Raw genomic sequence first — 19025 nt, 5'->3', positions numbered from 1 at the left:
GGGGATTGAACTCACAATTCTGAGATCAAGAGTCATGTGCTCTACTGACCAAGCCAGCCAGGTACTCCTACACACTCTGGATATTAAGATGCAAATATCATTTGTGAATGAGCTCATTTAAGTTTTTCAATACCCCAAGGAAGAAAGTTCTAGCATTACAGAGGAGGAAACCAAGGACCAGAGAGGCTAAGAAATTTGCTCAAGGCCACACAGCCACATGCTAAGTAGAAGAGCCAGGACTCTAACCTAAGCAGTCTGGCTTGAGTCCCAAACTGACCTCTCCCTACACTTCCCCAGCCGCATGTATGATGGTGTATCTTAACATGTTTGTCAACATTGGGAGGTTGTGTGAAAGTAAGGCAGAACAGTGATCTGGGTTTGCATTTGCCAAATGAAGCTGCAGTGAGAGAGGAAAGGAGGTCCTTTCTAATACTAACAACTGGTTGTCCTCTTCTCTCTCTGGGCCATTGATGTCCTTAAAAGAAGGTTCCAGAGAACATATAAACATTTGCTTGGTTTCTTAGAAAAAGGGAGGCTGGGGCTTAACTAACTTTCTGGAATTTGTGAAAAGTCCTGGGAAAACCCAAAGTCCAGCTGCCCCAGGGGCCTCGAAGGAAGCTTGTTTGGATCTGAATGGATCTGTAAGGCTTTCAAAGCAAGCCAGCCCCTCAGCTAAATTTTTAAGGAACCATCTGGCTTCCTCCTCCTGGTCCCTGAGCTCCCAGGATACATCTTGCCCCAGTACACAGGGCTCAATCCAGAACCATAGCTTCCAATAACACTTCAGATTTCATGCACAAGAGCCAGATTCCTGGTGGGATCTGAGCCATGGGGAGAGGCATAGGAGACCCTAACCTTCCTGAAGGAAACGGTTAGGGACCCTGACCAGTGCGACCCAGGCCAGCAGCCATGAAAGCCCACCAACAGTGTCAAAGGACTGGAAAACTCCCTAGAGTGGGAAGAATTCAAAGCAGAGGGAAAATTCTATCATCATGTTCCAGAGAAATCTGTGCCCTGGTGTGCAATAGACAGGCCTCTGAGTTCCCTTCCAGCATGAAGACTGTCATTCTAACTATGAGCTGAACTATCAAGGGTCTTGTAATTACTCCTTTGGAAGCAGGGCTACAAAGAGGTGGCCTGGGGCTCAGGAGAGGAAAGGCCATTCTAGTAGGTGCCATCTGAGGCCGAGAGCTGCGTGGCAGGGGTTGTCTATCTAGGACCATGAAGAGGCTGGCAGACCGAGAGGACACAGATGCCCATGAAGGGTCCTTCCAGCCTGAAGGCTCTAAGATGCCTCGAACCGCAGCCCTTCACTGGCATCTCTCTGCCTCTAGGAGAGCCATCAATGGAAAGGTCCTGGCCCTGGCACTTAGTCCCAAAATTCAGCTCCTCTGCATGAGTCCTGGGGCCTGTGTCTATCCCAGAGCAGCCAGGAGGGAGTCAGTATCAGGATCCAGGGACTCTCATCCGCCTGCCTTTCAAATCCTCTTCACTAACTGCTCGAACAGTAGCACGGTCAGTAGAACCTAGAAACACAGTAGGTACTAGGGCAGAGCCTTTAGGGATGGTGGTCACACAAAGCCAGGGCACCTGCACCCGTAGAGTGCCTTCTTGTACACATACGGACCCATGTCAGGGGCACCAACCCAACGGCCAACACTGCTGCCGGCCTCAGTGGCACCTCGGGGGGAAGGGTCCATGGTTCGGGGGGTTTTCCCTGCCAGAGGACAGTCAGCATAAATGCACAAATCAGGGATGGCTTTAATGAGGACTGCTGGCCTCAAGGCACACAGCACAAGGGCCTGCCTATTGCATGTCCCTTATGGTACCCCAACTGTCCCTCCACCTCCACTGGCAGCCCCAGGCATGGGAGGCCCCCACCTCCAGGAAGACAGGGACCCAGCAGACACCCAAGGACACGAGGGGTTTGGGGAGAGGCTCACTCACCGTCCTCAGGCTCGTAGGGGAGCCAGCTGTGCTTGGCGTTCTGGTGGATGTAGTAGGAGTTGCGCTTGGCACACTGCTGGGCCCGGAAGTCCTCATAGGGCCCAGGGCACTCCTCGCTGTTGCATATCTGGTACTGGAACTCGGGCCCTGGACACAGGCGGCCTCCATAGGCTGGGCTGCAGAGGGCATGGAAGGACCGGGTGACCTTGCTGGAAGGCTGGGGAGGGCCAGGCTTCCCACATGGCCACCGCTGGCAACTCAGGCTTTGAGAGGAACACTGGTAACTTAGCAACGAGAGAGGAACCCCCACGGTGGGGGCTGCTGGGCTCAGAGCCCTCCCAGATTCCCTTTGCCTCACCGCTAGAGCACGTGCCCCCTGTTCCACTGTTGGGGGGTGGGGCATGGTGAGCTGAGAAACGGGGCGGGGACAGGGACAACTGACTTGCCAACTGGCTGGGAAACAAACCAGTCGTACTCATCTTTGTACTCATCTTTCAACCATTGCACAGGGCCTGGTACACAGTCGGCACTCAAAGCATGCCTCCACAATTCCAGCTCACACCCGCTTCCGCTTCACCTCATGATAAACTAAGGAGCGGTAGAGAGAGACATGGGTCTGGAACCAGAAGGCTGCGGCTCGATCGAACCCCCAGTTCCACCCATGCAAATCTCGGCCGGGTCACCCAGCCTTGCTGTGCCACGATTTCCTCTTTTTTTTCTTTTTATTTATTTTTTATGACGTTCGGTTCGCCACTGTATAAGTACATCATTGGTTTTTGGTGTCATGTTCAATGATTCATTAATGACATACAACACCCAGTGCTCATCACAACACGTGCCTCCTTAATACCCTCTTTAAAGGTGGGGCTGGGGTACAGCTTCTCTTGCCCACCTCCTGGTGTGTCTGTGGAGAATAAATTAAAAAAAGGTATTTAAAGCGATCTGTGTTCTCTTCTCTGTTACATGAAGAAGATTGGGTAGGATTAATCGATGCAAAGCCTCCAAGCATAGGCTCCTGGTACAGTGCTCACAGAGCCGGGGGCATCACACGGCTGTGTACACGGAAGTGCTCAGCATCCCAGCTGCCGTTTGTTAGCGCTTCATCTGGGCTGGGCACAGTGCTGAGACACCCATGTTCTGTCACTTAAGCCTCAGACAATAGAAAGAGTTACGATTACAGGGGAGTTCGCTAGATGGCAGCTTTGATCCAGGGGATAACCGTCCGTCTTCACAGGAAGGTGGTTTACTCAGAGTGGGCCCCACTGGGTCCTGCTCTGACAACCTAGGCTTTCACACCCCCAACAGGTGGAAGTTACAGGGCCGTTTGTTTGGGCTCATATTTGTAAAAGGAGAGCGCAGCCAGCGGACATGGGAACAGGCTGCTCCAGGTGGCAGTGAGCCTCCCATCCCTGAAGGTAAACAGCAGAGTACGAAGGACCCCTCCTGAGGATGCAAGGGAAGATGGCCACTACTGAGCCACAGCAGCCAAAGGCACTGCTGTTCTGCAAAGGCTGGATACCCCTGGTTCCTGGAGCCCGCTGACCCACATGCTGCCCCCAGCCAACCCCCGTCTAGTACATTCTGACCAGGTGGCTTCAGCCTGGGACAGGGAAGCCAGAGCCAGCTAGCACTCAGAAGCTCCAAAAACAATGAGAAGAGTCCCCGGCAAAGAGAATAAAAGGGGGAGACACACGACTGTTCCCCCAGACTCCTGGAACTTGGGGTAGTGCAAGGCAGGATTTGATGACAGAAAGACGTAGTTAAGAAAAAATCATGGAAGTTCTGCTTCACAGGGCAAGAAAGCAAACATGGCTCCTGAGCATTTAGATCAGTGTCTTCTCAAAGCTTAGCCAGAGGATCAAGAGTCCTGACCCGACTCAGAATCTTCCACCCACCGTAGTTTTAGAATCACTGGTTCAGATCAATTCTCAGACGCCACACCTGATGGGAGATGCCAGGCCCAGGTGGAAGGGATCCAGCCCCACCCCCACCAACATTTTTGGGGTCCCCCCCAACAGAATACAAACCACCTGCAGGGGTCCTTCTCTCTAGTGTCCTGCCCCCACCCCTCCCCATGTCCTTCTCCCAGCCCCTCAGCCCTGGGGGGAGAGGGCGTCCCCTGCCCTGCCCACCTCAGCCAAGAGCACTCACGGGGGATTGTTACAGCTCCGGCTGCGGGATCGAACCCCGCCCCCACATGACCGCGAACATGACCCGAACTTGGTCCAGGAGCTCCAGCCTCCATCCTGGCCGTAAGTCTGCTCCAGCGACTTCCAGATGCAGTGACCTTTAAAGCACCACTGGGAGGGAGCAGAAGGAACGAGGTTACCCTGGGGCCATGGCTGCCCAGCCCGTGACGGAGAGTGCCCGACGGTGCACGTGGCACAGCTGGGAGGCACCCAGGTGAGACCAGAGAAAAGGACATTGAAAGCACAAGCCTCAGGACTGCATAGAATCCCACCCCTACCATCAGCTGAGTGACCTTCAGCAAACGGCTCCCCTTTCTGAGACTATCCCTCCACTGTACAGCATGGGTAACAACACCCACCCACCGGGCAGCCGGGAGCCTTCAAGGAGACCATGCCTGGCAGACATGGCCCTCCAAAAATGGCAAGCAGTATTATCAAGGAAGATAACCACTCCTAGAGGGAAAAAAGAGCTGATAAGGGATAGAAGACACAATCTTTCCATGCCATCTAGAGTTGATCTTGACTCTATATCTCGAAATCCCCTTGCAAGGACTGCAGGCAAGCGTGCTTGTGGGAGGCAAGCCAGCCCCACAGGGAGCTCTATAAACGCACAAATGGAGGGAGTATATGAATCGAGTCCAAGGGGCCTAGGGTTGAATCCCAGCTCAGCCATTACTAGCTGTGTGGGGCTTTGGCATAACTTCCCCCTTGCTGAGCCTCGGTGTGCTCACCTGCTAAATGCGACTATTCTAACTACTGAAAGCAAGAACACCTATAAAGGCCCTATCTCAGGGCCAGGCACAAAGGTGTACTCAACCGAAGTGACTCCCTTCCCTTCTCCCACAGGACAACATGTGAGAAAACAGCAAATCTCCCCGGATCTTTTTCAAGAGATAACGGAGTGGTTCTCAGCCTCAGAGTCACCTGGGCAACTTCTAAAACTCCATCCCAGACCAACTGATCAAGATCTCTAGGGGTAGGGATTCTTTTTTAAGATTTTATTTATTTATTTGACAGAGAGAGAAACAGCAAGAGAGGGAAGGCAAGCAGGGGGAGTAGGAGAGGGGAGAAGCAGGCTCCCCACTGAGCAGGGGGCCTGATGCAGGGCTCGATCCCAGGACCCTGAGATCACGACCTAAGCTGAAGGCAGACACTTAACGACTGAACCACCAGGTGCCCCAAGGGGTCAGGATTTTTTTTAAAGATGCAGCAGATACCTCAAGTGTCATAAAAATCACTCAGGTCAAGGATACAAGTCAGTAAGTTTTCTTAACTTACAGCCTTGTACAACTGTCACCGTATCCAGTTCTAGAACATTTCCATCACCCAGAGAGCTCTCTCATGCCCATCTGCAGTCTCTCCCTGTCCTGGGTGGTAGGGACTTGGAAAGCTCCCCAGATGGTTCCAATATGAAGCACAAACTGAGAGCCATGGATTAACTGCCATGTGAAATGGTGACAGAAAGACCTGGAATTCTGGAAACCCCTGGAGCAGGTCCACCAAGTCTCCAGGATAAGAGCCCGCAGACATGGAGCCTGCTAGGCCCGTGCAAGACCATGGGAAGCCCCATCCATCTGTGAAGGGCGGACCCCTGGAGCCTCTCTCAGCGCCCTGCTTCTGCCCTTGGCTCTCACGCTGGCCTCAAAACTACCTGAGGCATGGGAAGTTCACTTGATTGGAGTCAGCAGGACCCAGAGAAGTGCCAAAAATGGCCCACGGGCAACACAGAGATCCGGCTCAGAGCCAGCGAGAGAGCAGAGGTGGGTTTCAGACCCTAGGTCAAGGCCCTCAGACCCGGCCACAAGGCCCTCCAGGACAAATGAAGCCTTGACATGCACACATGCTCAAGGGGAGAAACACGCCAGCATGTATGTGAAAGGGGTGTTCTGGGGCAGGGGAGGGCAGGCAGGACACCTGGAATCTTCCTTCACCCCTTCTTTGACATCCCAAGTTCCTTTGCCTGCCCGCCTCTCCCTCATTCTTCTCATCTGTAAAATGGGAGTAAGCCTTCCTGCTGGAAGGGCTGGAAGAGAATGCCAGGCTCTGCACACGGAGGAAGCAGGCGACTGGTATGGGAAGGAGAATGTGAACATATGACTTTACAGGCCAGGGGAGGGGGCTCCATGCACACCTTCTGAGCACACATGCCTGGGGAGGGGGGTCGGGCCTCCCAGGGACCCGCACAGTCCTGTCACAGCCCCGGGCCCCAAGTACCTGGCCAGGCGCACACTCGGTCCCATCCAGGGGGGGCCCCTTCTTTGTCTTGCAGAAGTACGGATTGTCAGGGCGGCTGCACCATAGCTGCTTACAGGGCTCGAAGGTCTGGAACTGTGTGGAAGGGGAGAGTGGCCACCCGCCACACCGGCACTTAGGCTCCAAGCTGTCCGGCAGGTGGCCAAGGGGAGTAACAGAGAGGGGAGGGCTGTGGTGGACACTGGGGCCAAACTATGGTCAGGGAGGCAGGAGGGTCCCCGCCCCCGAACTGGACCCCACTCCCATGGCCTCCAGAGACCCCTCCTCTCTCCGCCGTAGTGCCAAAACGGGGCAGACCACAGCCCATAATTCCCTGGTTGCCTCCCCGGGCCTCCCTCCCTGCTTTTGCAGAAGCCACCATGCCACTGGGCAGGGACTAGGGTTTGAGGCTCTGGAACGCTTGGGCCTGCCAAGCCCCATGAACCCAGTGCACGTTGGGTTTTCAAGGGGCTTCTGATCTAGCCCAGAGCCCTAGGCACCCAGGCACAGCCAAGACTCCCACCCACTCCGGTCTGGTCTCACCAGGCTGTGCCAGATGTTGGTGATCTTCTGTTTCATGCTGTCCAGGAGACCCCCTGGGTCTCTGGCCAGCCAGAGCAGTGTCCTACAGATACAGCTCTTCCAAGCCCTGAAATCTCACATCCCAGGCTTTCTCTCCGCCCAGCTCAGAGACCCTATGTCCCCATGTGGCCTGAGCAATAGGAAGGTGACCATACTCTATGACTCCGGGTCCTGCAGGATGTGAGCCTCTGCCCGGGCCCTGGCCAGTGGCTGTTTGATTCTCCCCAGGGGGCTCCCCAGGGACAGGCTCCCCCTGCCCTGTCCTGCAGGTTAAGGAAAGGCTATGCTCCCTTGTATCAATCTCCTAAACATGAGGTGGGGAGGGGGAGCATGCAACTGACCCTCTGGAGAGAGATTATATGGGGACACAGGAGATTTGCACTAGGGTGACAAATTGGCCCAAAACATCCTATCAAATCCCTAGAAGGTAGATGGAGGCAGCTAGTCTTCCAGCAGGCCAGAGCCCAGTGCCTGATCTGACAGAGGGACTGTCCTGCAGATGTGCTCCCCAGGAACCCGTCCAGCCAGGACCCCATCAGCCACCTGCTCTCTCTGTTCTACCCTGTTCCATTTTTCCCAGGACTAAAGCATCCTCTAGCAACAGCATATACCCACCTCCAAAGGTAGGACTGGGTGGGGCAGGTATGTGGCAGAAGGCAGAACTGGGCCCTGATCCCCCGCACCACCACCCCCCACCGTGGCAGGTAGCACCAAGCCTATGGGCCCATCACTAGGCCACCTGGCCAGTTGGGAGGAAGGTGCCCTGTGGAGGCCCAGTCAGGGTCACTGGAGGACACAGCCTGGGCACTCCAGCAGGCAGAGGCTGGCAGGAACTCACTGCAGAACAGGTGTGGTATCCAGAGCCAAAATCAAAGCGGCATTGCTCGTCCATTGAGTAGTCGACACCTGGCAGCTCCTGGGGCCGGGGCCAGGTGGGCACAAACGGGTCATCGAGGAGGCAGTCGTAGGAGCTGCCAGTGGAGACAAGGAGGTGAGGGCTTTAAGGAGAAAAGACGGCCTGCAGGAACCGGCCCCTGCTGCCCTATGCTAGGCGCTGTGTCTTCCAGGGAGGAAGGGCCTATTCCTGGGCAATCAGAGGGCTCACTGCATGGAGGGAAGGAAAGGCAGCCCTTCCCACGTTACTCAGGACCCTGGCCAGCTGCCGCACGAGGTTAGTGACAGCATCCCGGCCCACGCTGGCCCCGCCTGGCCTTGAGCTCCTGGATCTAAAGCTTGTCCTTGGCCTCAACGTCCCTGGAGGCCCAGGAGCTGAGCAGCAAGGCTGGAAATCCACCACAGGTGTCAGGGTCAGGGTGGTACAGAGACAGAGATGCTGGAGGCAGGGGGAGGTGAGGTGGCAGGCTGCAAGCTCCCGTCCCCAGCCAGGAGGTGGCGGTGACCTACGGGAGGTAGCGGCTGAGTTCCACTTTGCTGCAGCGGGACCAGTGGAAGCGGTGGAAGGCAGCCTGCACCAGGGGTGCCATGACGCTGCCCAGGCTGGTCTCGTCCGCACAGCCGTTCCCCTGGCCGTCATGCTCCATGCCGAGCCTGGAGGGCGAGGGTGGGGTACAGAAGGGAGCCCCGAGTCACACCAGGGCACTTCACACCTGTGAAGACAGGCAGGCAGGCCAGCAATAGGACAGCATGCCCTGGCCAGGCTTCAGACTGTTCCTCCTGGCCTCAGTTTCCCCACCGTGCAGGGGTGAGGACCACCCCTCTGGATGGAAGCTGAAGCCCCACCCTGCTCCCCAATGGGGCTGGGCTCATTTTGCCTTCCTGCATTCTCCTCAAACTCCTCATGGGTTCCGAGGCCAGCTCAAGCCCCACTCCTACCAAGGACGTGCTCCCTGGCCACCATCCCCAAGGGTTGACCTCCCACAGCAGAAGCCAGCTGTCCTGCCACTAGCACATCTCCCCACCAGACCCAAGGCCTGCAAGGTGCAAAGACCAGGTCTCACTCATTTGGTTCAGTTCAACCTCATTTCCTGAGCGTCTCCACACCATCTCTTAAGCTTCTCCAAGACCCCAGAGTACAGAGCACAGAGCTTTATACATGGTACGCACCTACCATAGTGATAGTTTAAATTGTAAAGTCTGGTTTTTTATCACTGCTATTGAATGCCAAAGGCCAGAGGCTCTAAATTCTCAAATACTCCCAGGTGGTGGCGTCTGGCCTTGACCACCAGACAGACACGTGGACTACTAAGGCTGTCCTTGTCTCTCCACAGGGAGACGCTCTGCTCCACGAAGAGTGGACCCCCCCACCACTTCCCACACACAGAAGGACAAACTCCCAGCTCTAAAATATGTGGACCCATGGGCTTCCAGGGCATAAGGGGACCCTGAGGATTCCTGTGTGTCAACCTCCACACGGGAGAGGAAGAAGCTGGGGCCTCAGTGAGGGGCAGAGCTGGCATGGAGTCCCCACTGGCCTCCTGGGCTGACAGGGTTGGCATGGAGAGGGGGGTGGGAGATAGCAGGGGGCAGACCCTCTCCGGGATGGCCCAGCACCCCCTCCTGCCCAGGTCCTTCCCCCGGCAGGAAGAAGACCTCACTCCACATGCGTGCGCTACAGAAGAGCCCGGGTTGTATCCCACAGTTCTGCCCAGCGGGCAGACGAGGCCAGAAGGTACGACTACGCAGGTGCACATTACCAAAGGAAAACCTGGATGACAGTGGCGGATTTTATTTCTCCCAGAATGGAGCTTCTCTGTCCTATTCTCTGCGGCAATCCAGTCCTATCACAGGGCCTGGCGCACAGTGCGTGCTCGAGAAATACCGGTTGAAGGCATGAATGGCTATGCTCTAAACAAAAGCCAGGTCCAAAGACCAAGAGTGCCAGCTGCCAGCCTGGCCCGGGGCCTGAGGCTCTGAGTGCCTGTTTATGATGGGCTCAGGCGAGCCCTGTAGTGTGGGCCGGGACAGCTGTCAGAAGGGCCTCGAGGTATGGATGGGAGAGTGATAGAGACCATCCAGAGAACAGACCGCTGCCTAGGATGGCATGGTGGGGCCAAAGGTGGGGCCACATCTGGTTTTCCATGGCCCTGGGATTTGAGGGCCAGTCCCAAGGCAGGCCCAGAATCGCCATCTGGGCCCCCAGGTCCCCGGCCATCACGGCTGGGCCTCAACACATGGGCACCTTCCCTGGCCTCTCCCCGGACCCTGGGATGGGAGCCCCATCTGAGATTAAGCCACCCACCCCCACAGAACTCCTCGGTGCTCACGGCGCAGCCCGCCTTCCCGGTGCCGCTTACGCGCACTTACACGTGGCCAGTCTCATGGGCCACCACGAAGGCTGAGGAGAAGCCGTCCTCGTGGTTAAGGGTACAGCTTCTCAGGGGGTGGCACATGCCGGTGACAGGCGCATACCCTGCCGGGGAGAGGGAAAGGGGGCAGAGGGAAGTCACAGGAAAGCGAGGCAGGACTCAGCGAGGTCTGGGCCCAGCCAGCCACTATAGGGACATGTGACATGGTCGCTGCCAAAGAGTGCCTAGAGGACGAAAGATCTTTGCAAAGTCCATCCCCTCCCCCCATATCATAATGCTCCCACATCATGAAGCTCTACAGCTCCCCTGCAGCTTCCAGGCCTCTGTCATCCCCTCCTCTGATCAAGGCAGTGAGATTTACAGATGCCCCAAGCTGCACACACCCGACTTCCACGCTTCCAGTCTAGCCCAGAGCCCTAGGCACTGAGGCCAGTGAGTTGGTCAGTCAACAAACACATGCGACTGAGCCATCAGCTGGCTCAGCCAAAACCGCAGGGACCAGAATGGGGACCCATTCACTTCCCTGATCTCCAGGAAACCACTTCAAGCTTACCCACCTGTCCGGTCAGGTCCTATCCCCAGAGCCCCAGGACTCTCTCTGTCGACAGGGAGCCTGGCCCCTCGAACCACCTTGGGGTGGCTCCAGAGAGCCCGGCCCCAGGCCTCAGCCCTACGGCTGCGCACACCCAGCCACAGCTAATACCGCACCTACGTACCTGAGGGCCCGAAGTCCTGCCGGGTGAGGAAGACCACGTGGTCATGGTGCTCCGAGTGGCTGGGGTCCTGGCGCTGCTGAGAGTGCGCCCAGCGACACACCTGCTCCAGGCTGCGAGACGGGTTCCCACGCTCAATCAGGCTCAGAGACTGCAGGGGCCAAGAGCGGCAGCAGAGGGGCGATCGCCGTAGTCCCCAGAATGCAGGGGGCACCCGTCGCTCCCCTCCCACTGGTAGAGGACACTGAGGCCCAGAGGACCGCAGAGTGGGTTCCTGGTCACCACGAGCCCCAACTCCAGCCGCTGGCGCACAGCCCTCCCACTTCAGGCCCTGTGCTGGGCCACCTGTCCACCAAGAACTCAACACACATGCTCTCTCATCCCTCAACCGACTCGCAAGGCAGGTGTTGGGCTGAGCACTTCTTCCAGACTTTACGTTCACGGTCTCATTTTATCCTCACCACAGCCCCCTGGAGGAAAGTTCTGTTGCTACCCCCTGTCCAGGGGGAGAATGAGAGAGTCTAAGACTGCAGAGCCCAGGGCCCCAGCGATCAACCAGAGCAGACCCTGTCTCGGTCACTGTCCCACTCTGAGCCCATCTCTGCATCGATTCCTTGGGGAGAGAGCTCTCCAGCTGTGAGGCTTGTAGGACTGTCCATTTAGGAGTTTGGAGGGAATCCCTCAATCCCTGTGTAACGCCCCCAAATGCCCCTGCTTCCGAAGCCTCAGTTCTAATGGTCTCAGGGTTCTGATTCTGGAAACAAAATGCTTCCTAGACGCTGACCAACGCCACCCCACCCCACAGCCAGGCCGATGCACCGGCCCCACACCCCTTCTCCCCCAAGACCCCGACTGTTGGCAGGGGGGCTTACCTGTCGGTAACCAACCATGATCAAGCGGACCAGCGCGATGTTTATGTGGGCCCCCAGAGACTCATCGTGGTAAATCTCATCCACCTGTGAGAAGAAGTGAGCGGGTAATTTGAGGGGAAGCAAGCGTGGGTTAAGAGCCGACCACAGGGGGCGCCTGGGTGGCTCAGTGGGTTAAAGCCTCTGCCTTCGGCTCAGGTCATGATCCCAAGGTCCTGGGATCGAGCCTCCGCATCGGGCCCTCTGCTCAGCGGGGAGCCTGCTTCCCTTCCTCTCTCTCTGCCTGCTTCTCTGCCTGCTTGTGATCTCTGTCTGTCAAATAAATGAATAATAAAAAAAAATCTTTAAAAAAAAAAAAAAGAGCCGACCACAGAGCGGGTCCTGAGCCAGGTACCTGACCCACGCCATCCCAACCCATCTTCACCACGGCCTTCGCAGCAGCATTCTTAGCCCTACTGCACCAATGGAGAAACTGAGGCAGAAGAGAGGCAAAATGGCCTTCCCTAGGACACACAGCTAAGGAGCAGCAGCAGGGATTCAGATCCCGGCCCTCCTGGTTCCACCTGAGCACTCTCTCCGTGAAGCCAGTGTGAGGGGGCCCCAGGTCTCACTCAGCCCTCTGAAAAACACTTATCTTTCCACGGCTGGGGAGGGTCCTTCCACAAATGTCACCTGGGCCAGGTTGCGCTCATCCTCAAAGCCCAGTGTACGCCTCTAGTCGCCACTGGAATCGTCTGTTCTGCAGGGCCCGGGGAACTTTTCCAGAGCAGATCCAAGGGAAACTCTTGGAAATGCAGAGTCTCAGGCCCACCTCCCAAGTCAGAGCCTGTGATACAACCACAATCCCCAGGGATTCTCGGCCACGTTCAAGTCGAGGAGCACGGCATCGGGAAACTCCCTTCTCCCACAGCCCCAAGGAGCTGTGGGGCCATGCCAGGCACCTTCTACCAAAGAATGCCGTCCCTCCCACTCCCCTAATCAGGACACCCCCGGTACAGTGTCCACGACAGATGGACAAGCCTCAGCCTGTCCACCCCCAAGGACAGGAAGCCCCCTCTCTCCTGAAGGTCCATCTCCTGAGGATGCCCCTTGAACAATTCCAGCTATTTTGTTTTAACATTTTTTTCTGAAGACACTTTGCCCTATGAACTTTGAAAAGTACAAAAATGGTGAAAGAAAATCAACCATCGGCCAGATAGATTGAGGATAACCACAGTTACCGCGCTTCCCGCCATGTGCACACGTGTGTGTGTTTGTGCGCATATGTGCGTGCGCACGTGTGGGCTCATTTTACAAAATCGTAATCATCCCGAATATACTGCTTATATGTCACTTCTTTCATGAAACATTATTCCGCATATCTAAAAGCATCATCCCCAATGTCTGTGTGTGATGGGCCACGACTTGCGAAACTGATCACCTCGTGAGACACAACCCCAGGGGGAGGAGTGACTCGCTCATAAAGTCAGTGTCGGCACACAGCACTGGTAAAGCAATGCAGCTACTGGGGCCGGAGTTCTGGGTTCAAATCCTACCTCTGCCCTGGATGCTGGGAGGCTCAGGGCACATCAGGCAACTTCTTAGGACTTATTTCTGTTTCTGGAGTGGGGATCCTAATGGCCGACCTAGGGCTGGCACATGGACCTCTCATGCCAACAACACATCTGGGAACAATTGAGTGGGCCACACACAGAAGAGGCAGAAGTGGGTCCCAGCCTTTGACTCCTGCCTGCACGTCTTCCCAGGAGCTGGAGGGCGTTTCATACGTGGCCCTGTTCTCCCCACTTCCACCCATGAGCAAAGGAACCAGCCTACAACCCACAAAGGGACTGCTGTCTGCCCAATGGAGAGGAACGGCGCTGCCAAGCCTGTATGTGAGAGTCCCGCAGGGAGGGGAAAGCCAGAAGGCGATGGGAGGCCTGTTCCAGGGCCAGCCAAAGACAGAGCAGGTCTCTGGCAGCCGAAGCCGGGTGTGCCACACAGCACCCCCACCGCTCCCCCAGAACGGGAAGCTGCCCCAACTCGGGAGCATGGGGACCTCAGAGCAGGCTGTGTCTGGCTTCCTTCCACCGAAGCCTAGCTGGCACCCATGTCTGGACCCAACTGAGAACAAACACCAGTGCCTGCCGTGGAACACAGCCCCCACCCACCCCACTGACCATACCCACTCTCATTCCCTATGCTGGAAAATCCACTGGGCAGCAGCGTTCCCTTCCACCCTCCTCTGCTCCCCAGCACACATCTCAGGGGCAGAGTGTCCAAATGCAGAAAGAGACGACATCCTTCACAACCTACGTGCCCCTGACTTACCCTAGGAGAACTGTGTGGTGGAGGGGGGATCCATGGGCGGGGGAGGGGCCATCGGCCACACGTACAGTTTCTCCCTAACAGAATTCCAACCTAAGAATAATTTGTTCTTCTGCTGAAATCATCTTCAACCTGCCACAGGATAACTCACATCTCAGCCCCTCCAACTCAGAACATGGCTTTTCTCCTACATGGGGTGCAGTCAGCGTCTCAGACCCCCTGACATGCCCTGTAAGCACGCACACCAAAGACGCATCTGCGCCCCACATGGACACATGTAAACCCACGGTTGCCCCTGGGCCGGAAAAGAGAGCAGTCCCTGGAATGCTTGGGTGGAGGCATCTGTAAGGCCTCTGGGCATTTGGAAATTCTCAGGGCCATTGTCTTCCTGCTCCGTCTGGCTCCAAAGCGGGCCAGGCAGATCCCTGCCAGGATCTGGCCATATCCTTCACAGCTGTCCCCATACTTGACAGGGCAAACCCACCTATCAAAGCCTCCAGTGACTTCTGCTCCTGTGACTGGCATCTCCAGCGCAGGACACAGGGAGGTCCTCTCACGTGCAAATGGGGAGGAGGCTGCCACCTCTCTGAAAAGGAGGTAGAATCAGAGACCGAGTGTCCAACACTGGTGGAGACTGAGTGGGGCCTCGTGATGCCACCTCCCACTCTGGGGTAACTGGCCTAAATGCAATACAGAGCGAGCAGAAAGGGACAGAGACAAGGTCTCTCCATCCAGAAAGACCTTGCTCGGCACAGCACAGCACTCTGAAATAATCTAGCAACCAAATGTTTCAGGTGACGGGTGGACTCAGATCCCAGGAGTTGGGAGAAAAGGAGATGGGGTATACACGGGCTGGAGGGGCAGGGAGGGCTTGCTGGAGAACCCAGAAAGGGCCTCACCCAAGAAGGCTGTGGCCCTTTGGAGAAGATGGGCCGAGGTTTGGTGCAGGAGAGAGAAAAGCAGGAATCCTATGGAGCCAGCAAGAGAGCCCTGAGGCCAGTGGTGATCAAGAAAGCTGAGGCCAGCCCCACCCGGGATGGAGAATTTCTTCCCAGCTCATGCTGGCACACTTTCGGCAATGCATGCGCTAGCCCTTTGGAAAATTCTGGGTGCCATGGGCCCCATTCAGCCTCCCCCACTGGCCTCAAGTCTCTCTTTGAAGTCCCACTGACCATACCCAGTCTCTTCCTGGGGCGAGACGGTGGCCATGGTCTCTGGGGGCCAACCCCCCGTGCTCACGTCAGTCACAGACAAAACCTTCCGGGCGCCAAGAAGAGAGAGGACGGGCCACTTGCCAAGGAAGGGCCATCTGGTTAGGAGTAGGTTTTCAACAACGACAAGGGGAGACGCTGAAGTAATACCGTCAAAGCACCAAAATAAAAGAACCCGCCCGCCCATGGTCCTCAGCGCCGGAAACCAGCTTTTAAGAACCGTGATGAAAGAAGACATTATCAAGGAAACAGAAGCCGAGACAGTTACACAGACCCCATTGAGGGGTCTGCAGCAAAAGAAGATGGAAAGCGATCTCCAAAAGGTGGCCTAAGGCACAAGAATGGACAAATCGCTTTGAAGAGGGTAAAGAAGCACAGTTCAGCCATGAACGATAGTCTAGTCTTTTCTCACACTACATAAGGGTGCTGAAAATAAAGTCATTCTATTTTACAAAAAAAAAAAAAAAGAAAAAAAGATGGGGTTAGCCCTGCCATTCCACATCCCCTGGTCTGGTCCGTCTCTGGGGCCCTGGCACACTCATTTGCACACACCCTGATCGGCCCCAGCCCTTGAGCAGGACCTTAGGGCTTGGATTCAGCTGAAGCTGTCCTGACCGCTTGCACAGGGCCAAGGAGGCGGCTGGACGGGGCTGCCATGTCCCCCCAGAACCACAGAAGCCGCCTGGCATGCGGGTTCCAGCCACAGCCGTGAGCCAGTGGATGCTGGGACCACAGCCAGGGGAGGCACAGCTACCTGAGAGGCCTAGGACCACTGGCTCACACCCACAGGCGGCTTCCTGACAGGCTCTGGTCTGGCTGGGCGATCAAGAACTGGCTCTGTCAGCCTCTGCCCTCCACGGACAGCTGCCTCCCAAATGCCAGCGGTCAGACCAGCGTGCCAGCTCTGGGGAGACCAGGAATCGCTTCCCCTGGTGGTGGGACCCAGTGTGACAGCAGCCAGACACACCCACCGGGCAAAAAAAGAACCCTGTGTCTGATCTCCTTTCTTCCCTACCTCAGCCAAGTTCATCGTCATCTGCCAAGAGCCCCGGGTTAGGGTTTTACTTCATGTACTGGCTTAGGACAGCGCCTGGGTATATACTAGAAAAACAGGCAAAGGTCAGGACTCTCTGTGGCCAAGGGGAGACAAAAGAGAAGAAGGGAGAAGCTATGTGATAACATAGCAGAAGCCAGAAACCACTAGGCTTGCAGGAAGAGCTGCTGTTCGTTGAACACCTACTATGTGTGGGGCGCCATGCTGAGGGCTTGCATACAACCTCATACCAACCTCATGGAGAGAGGAATTGTTCCCTCTTCACAGGTGATAAAGCCGGGGCTCAGAGAGGCTGAGTAACTCGCCCATGGCTCCACCCAGAAACTCCAGAGTAACTGAGTAACTCCAGTAACTCCAGTACTCCAGTAACCCAGTAACTCCAACTGAGTAACTCCACCCAGCTGGGAAGGCTCAGATTTACGCTCAGATCTTTGTGACTCTTGCCCCTAAAAGCCAGCTGCTTTCCAGAACCAGTCCCTGTGGAGGCTGGCTGGAGTGGGCTTTCTCTGGTCTGGGAGAGAAGATGGGAAAGTGGGTTTCCACACCCAGTAAACAACAACACAGTTAGGCAGGGAGTGGCAGCAAGAGCCCCTTCCCTGTTCTCCTGTAAGCATGAGCAGGCTTCCCAGAGTGGGGGGTAGGGAGGAGCTTTGTGGTCAAGCCCAGGGAGCAAGAAGAAGCAAAAGAGGGTCTAATTGGGGTGGGAGCGCTGCATCTGTTTTCCTGTCCAAAGGGAGGGACAGACTCAGGGTGGCTCCAGCAGAAATGCCTGGGCCTCTGTCTAGGGCTGGAAGGGAGAGCTAGGCGCCGGGAGAGCCCACGGGAGGGCAGCTGGCAGCCTTCCCTTCTGGACCAGGCCAAGATGGGCTTCTCCTTGTCTGTGCAGAGATGGGGTCCAGGGCAGAATGGTCCCTGGCCAGCCCTGAGTACCCACATTGCTAGGGAATACAGTTCCCAAGGAGCTCTGGGGAGGCATGTCAGCCAGGTGCAGCCAGGTCCCAGATGGGAGCGGCCGTGCTGGGACAGAGCAACCCCGAGGTCCCAAACCCACTCCCTGCTCAGACAGGAGAGGACATGAACTGCCACAGAAGGGCTGATGCCGCCACGGAAGGGCTGATGCCGCCACAGCCCCTGCCCACCCCACGGGTTCCTCCCAGCCGCCTTCTCCGAAAGAAGCACTATCCCTTCTTTTCTTTCTAATTAGTATACTTTTGATTTTAGAACAGCTTTAGATTTCCAGAAAAGCTGCCAGCAGATTCCAGAGAGCTTCCGAGGGCCCCAGGCCCTGACTCCCCTATGATTAACGTCAGCCTTGACCACAGTACCTTTGCCACAACGACTGAACCGACAGGACACGTTATTGGTAACGAAAGCCCAAGTTTGTTTCAGATTTCCCTGGTTTCCCCCTGTCCTTTGTTTCTGCTCCGAGACCACATCTAGGACCCCAGGTTACATTTTGTCACCACACCGCCGTGGGCTGCTCCAGACTGTTCCTCCTGATCGTTCCTCAGACTTCCCAGGGTTTTGATGACCCCAACGGCTTCGAGGAATTCCGGTGAGGTGTTGAACACACGGTCCGTTGACGTGGGCACATCTGATGTCTGTCTCACAGTTAGTTGGGGGGCACAGGCCGAGGAGAGGAAGGCCACAGAGCTGAAGGGCCCCCGTCCCCACGTGATGTCAGGGCCCCTGATGCCAGCAGGACCCGTCCCTGGCGAGGCTGACCTCCACCGCCTGCTGGGACAGCGGCCACCCCCGTGCCGTGCTCTTCAGGACAAAGTCACTGTACACGGCCCCTGCTGCAGGAGTGGGAGTTCAAATCCACCTTCCTGGGGACAGAGTATCTCCATCCATTACTTGGAATTCTTCTCCTCCCATCTGTCTATTTATTCTGTCCTTTATCAGTATGGACCCGCAAGTATGGATTTCAGTATGGACCCGCAAATATGGATTTCAGTATGGACCCGCAAGTATGGATTTCAGTATGGACCCGCAAGTACGGATTTCAGTATGGACCCGCAAGTATGGATTTCACACTGTGGGTTATAATTCAATGCTACATTATTGATTTTGTTGCACCAATTGTCCTAGCTCTGGCCCCCGGGAGCTCTCTCAGTTGGCTCCTGTGTCCCTTTAACACACACCCGCTGTCAGTTCTGGGGTGTTTGGGTGGTGTTTGCTGAGCACTTCCTTTCTGGGACTACGGGGTGCTCATCTTGGACACTCTCCGCTCCGGTTCTAAGGGTCAGCTATTCCTCGCAGGAGCTCCAAGGAGCGTGGCCCGTTACCCCCCTCTGACCAGAGAAGAGCAGGCCTGTAGCAATGGCAGAGCCCACCCGAGCACAGCCGCTACCGTTGGGAGTTCACATCCAGCCTCTGCTCACGTGCCTTCCTGGGTCACTTATGGCTGTGAACCCGAACGGAGTGGGCGCAGCCCTGCTGGGAAGACAGGCCGGCCACAGTCACCTGTCCTGCCCTTTCCTCAGCCTCAGGCCCCAGGACCGGCCCTCCAACCCCCAGTCCCGACCCTTCCAACAAAAGAGGATGCAGCAACTCTGTCCACCGCACATGTCTCAGATGCTCTTCTTCCCCCATTCCCCATCACGGCGGGTCAGAGGCACTTAGACCGTGTTGGCACTGCCCCCATGAGCAAGA

The 19025-nt window shown here is 56.3% G+C and overlaps 1 protein-coding gene across 1 annotated transcript in view; it reads right to left on the bottom strand.

Annotated features, from left to right (window-relative positions):
• Positions 1–19025, bottom strand: part of ADAMTS14 (ADAM metallopeptidase with thrombospondin type 1 motif 14) — a 71003-nt gene that overhangs the window by 17643 nt on the left and 34335 nt on the right. The window contains exons 5-12 of the mRNA XM_032312193.1: positions 11802–11885; positions 10933–11080; positions 10215–10320; positions 8355–8498; positions 7789–7921; positions 6351–6464; positions 4099–4247; positions 1948–2123 (exon numbers count right to left, since the gene is read on the bottom strand). Coding sequence (XP_032168084.1) covers positions 1948–2123; positions 4099–4247; positions 6351–6464; positions 7789–7921; positions 8355–8498; positions 10215–10320; positions 10933–11080; positions 11802–11885 — 1054 coding nt within the window. The remainder of the gene's footprint in view (positions 1–1947; positions 2124–4098; positions 4248–6350; positions 6465–7788; positions 7922–8354; positions 8499–10214; positions 10321–10932; positions 11081–11801; positions 11886–19025) is intronic.

This window comes from Mustela erminea, chromosome 14 (assembly GCF_009829155.1).
Source record: "Mustela erminea isolate mMusErm1 chromosome 14, mMusErm1.Pri, whole genome shotgun sequence".
NCBI lineage: Eukaryota > Metazoa > Chordata > Mammalia > Carnivora > Mustelidae > Mustela > Mustela erminea.
Note: the sequence above shows the minus strand (reverse complement) of the source record. Positions and strands in the feature narration are given on the sequence as shown.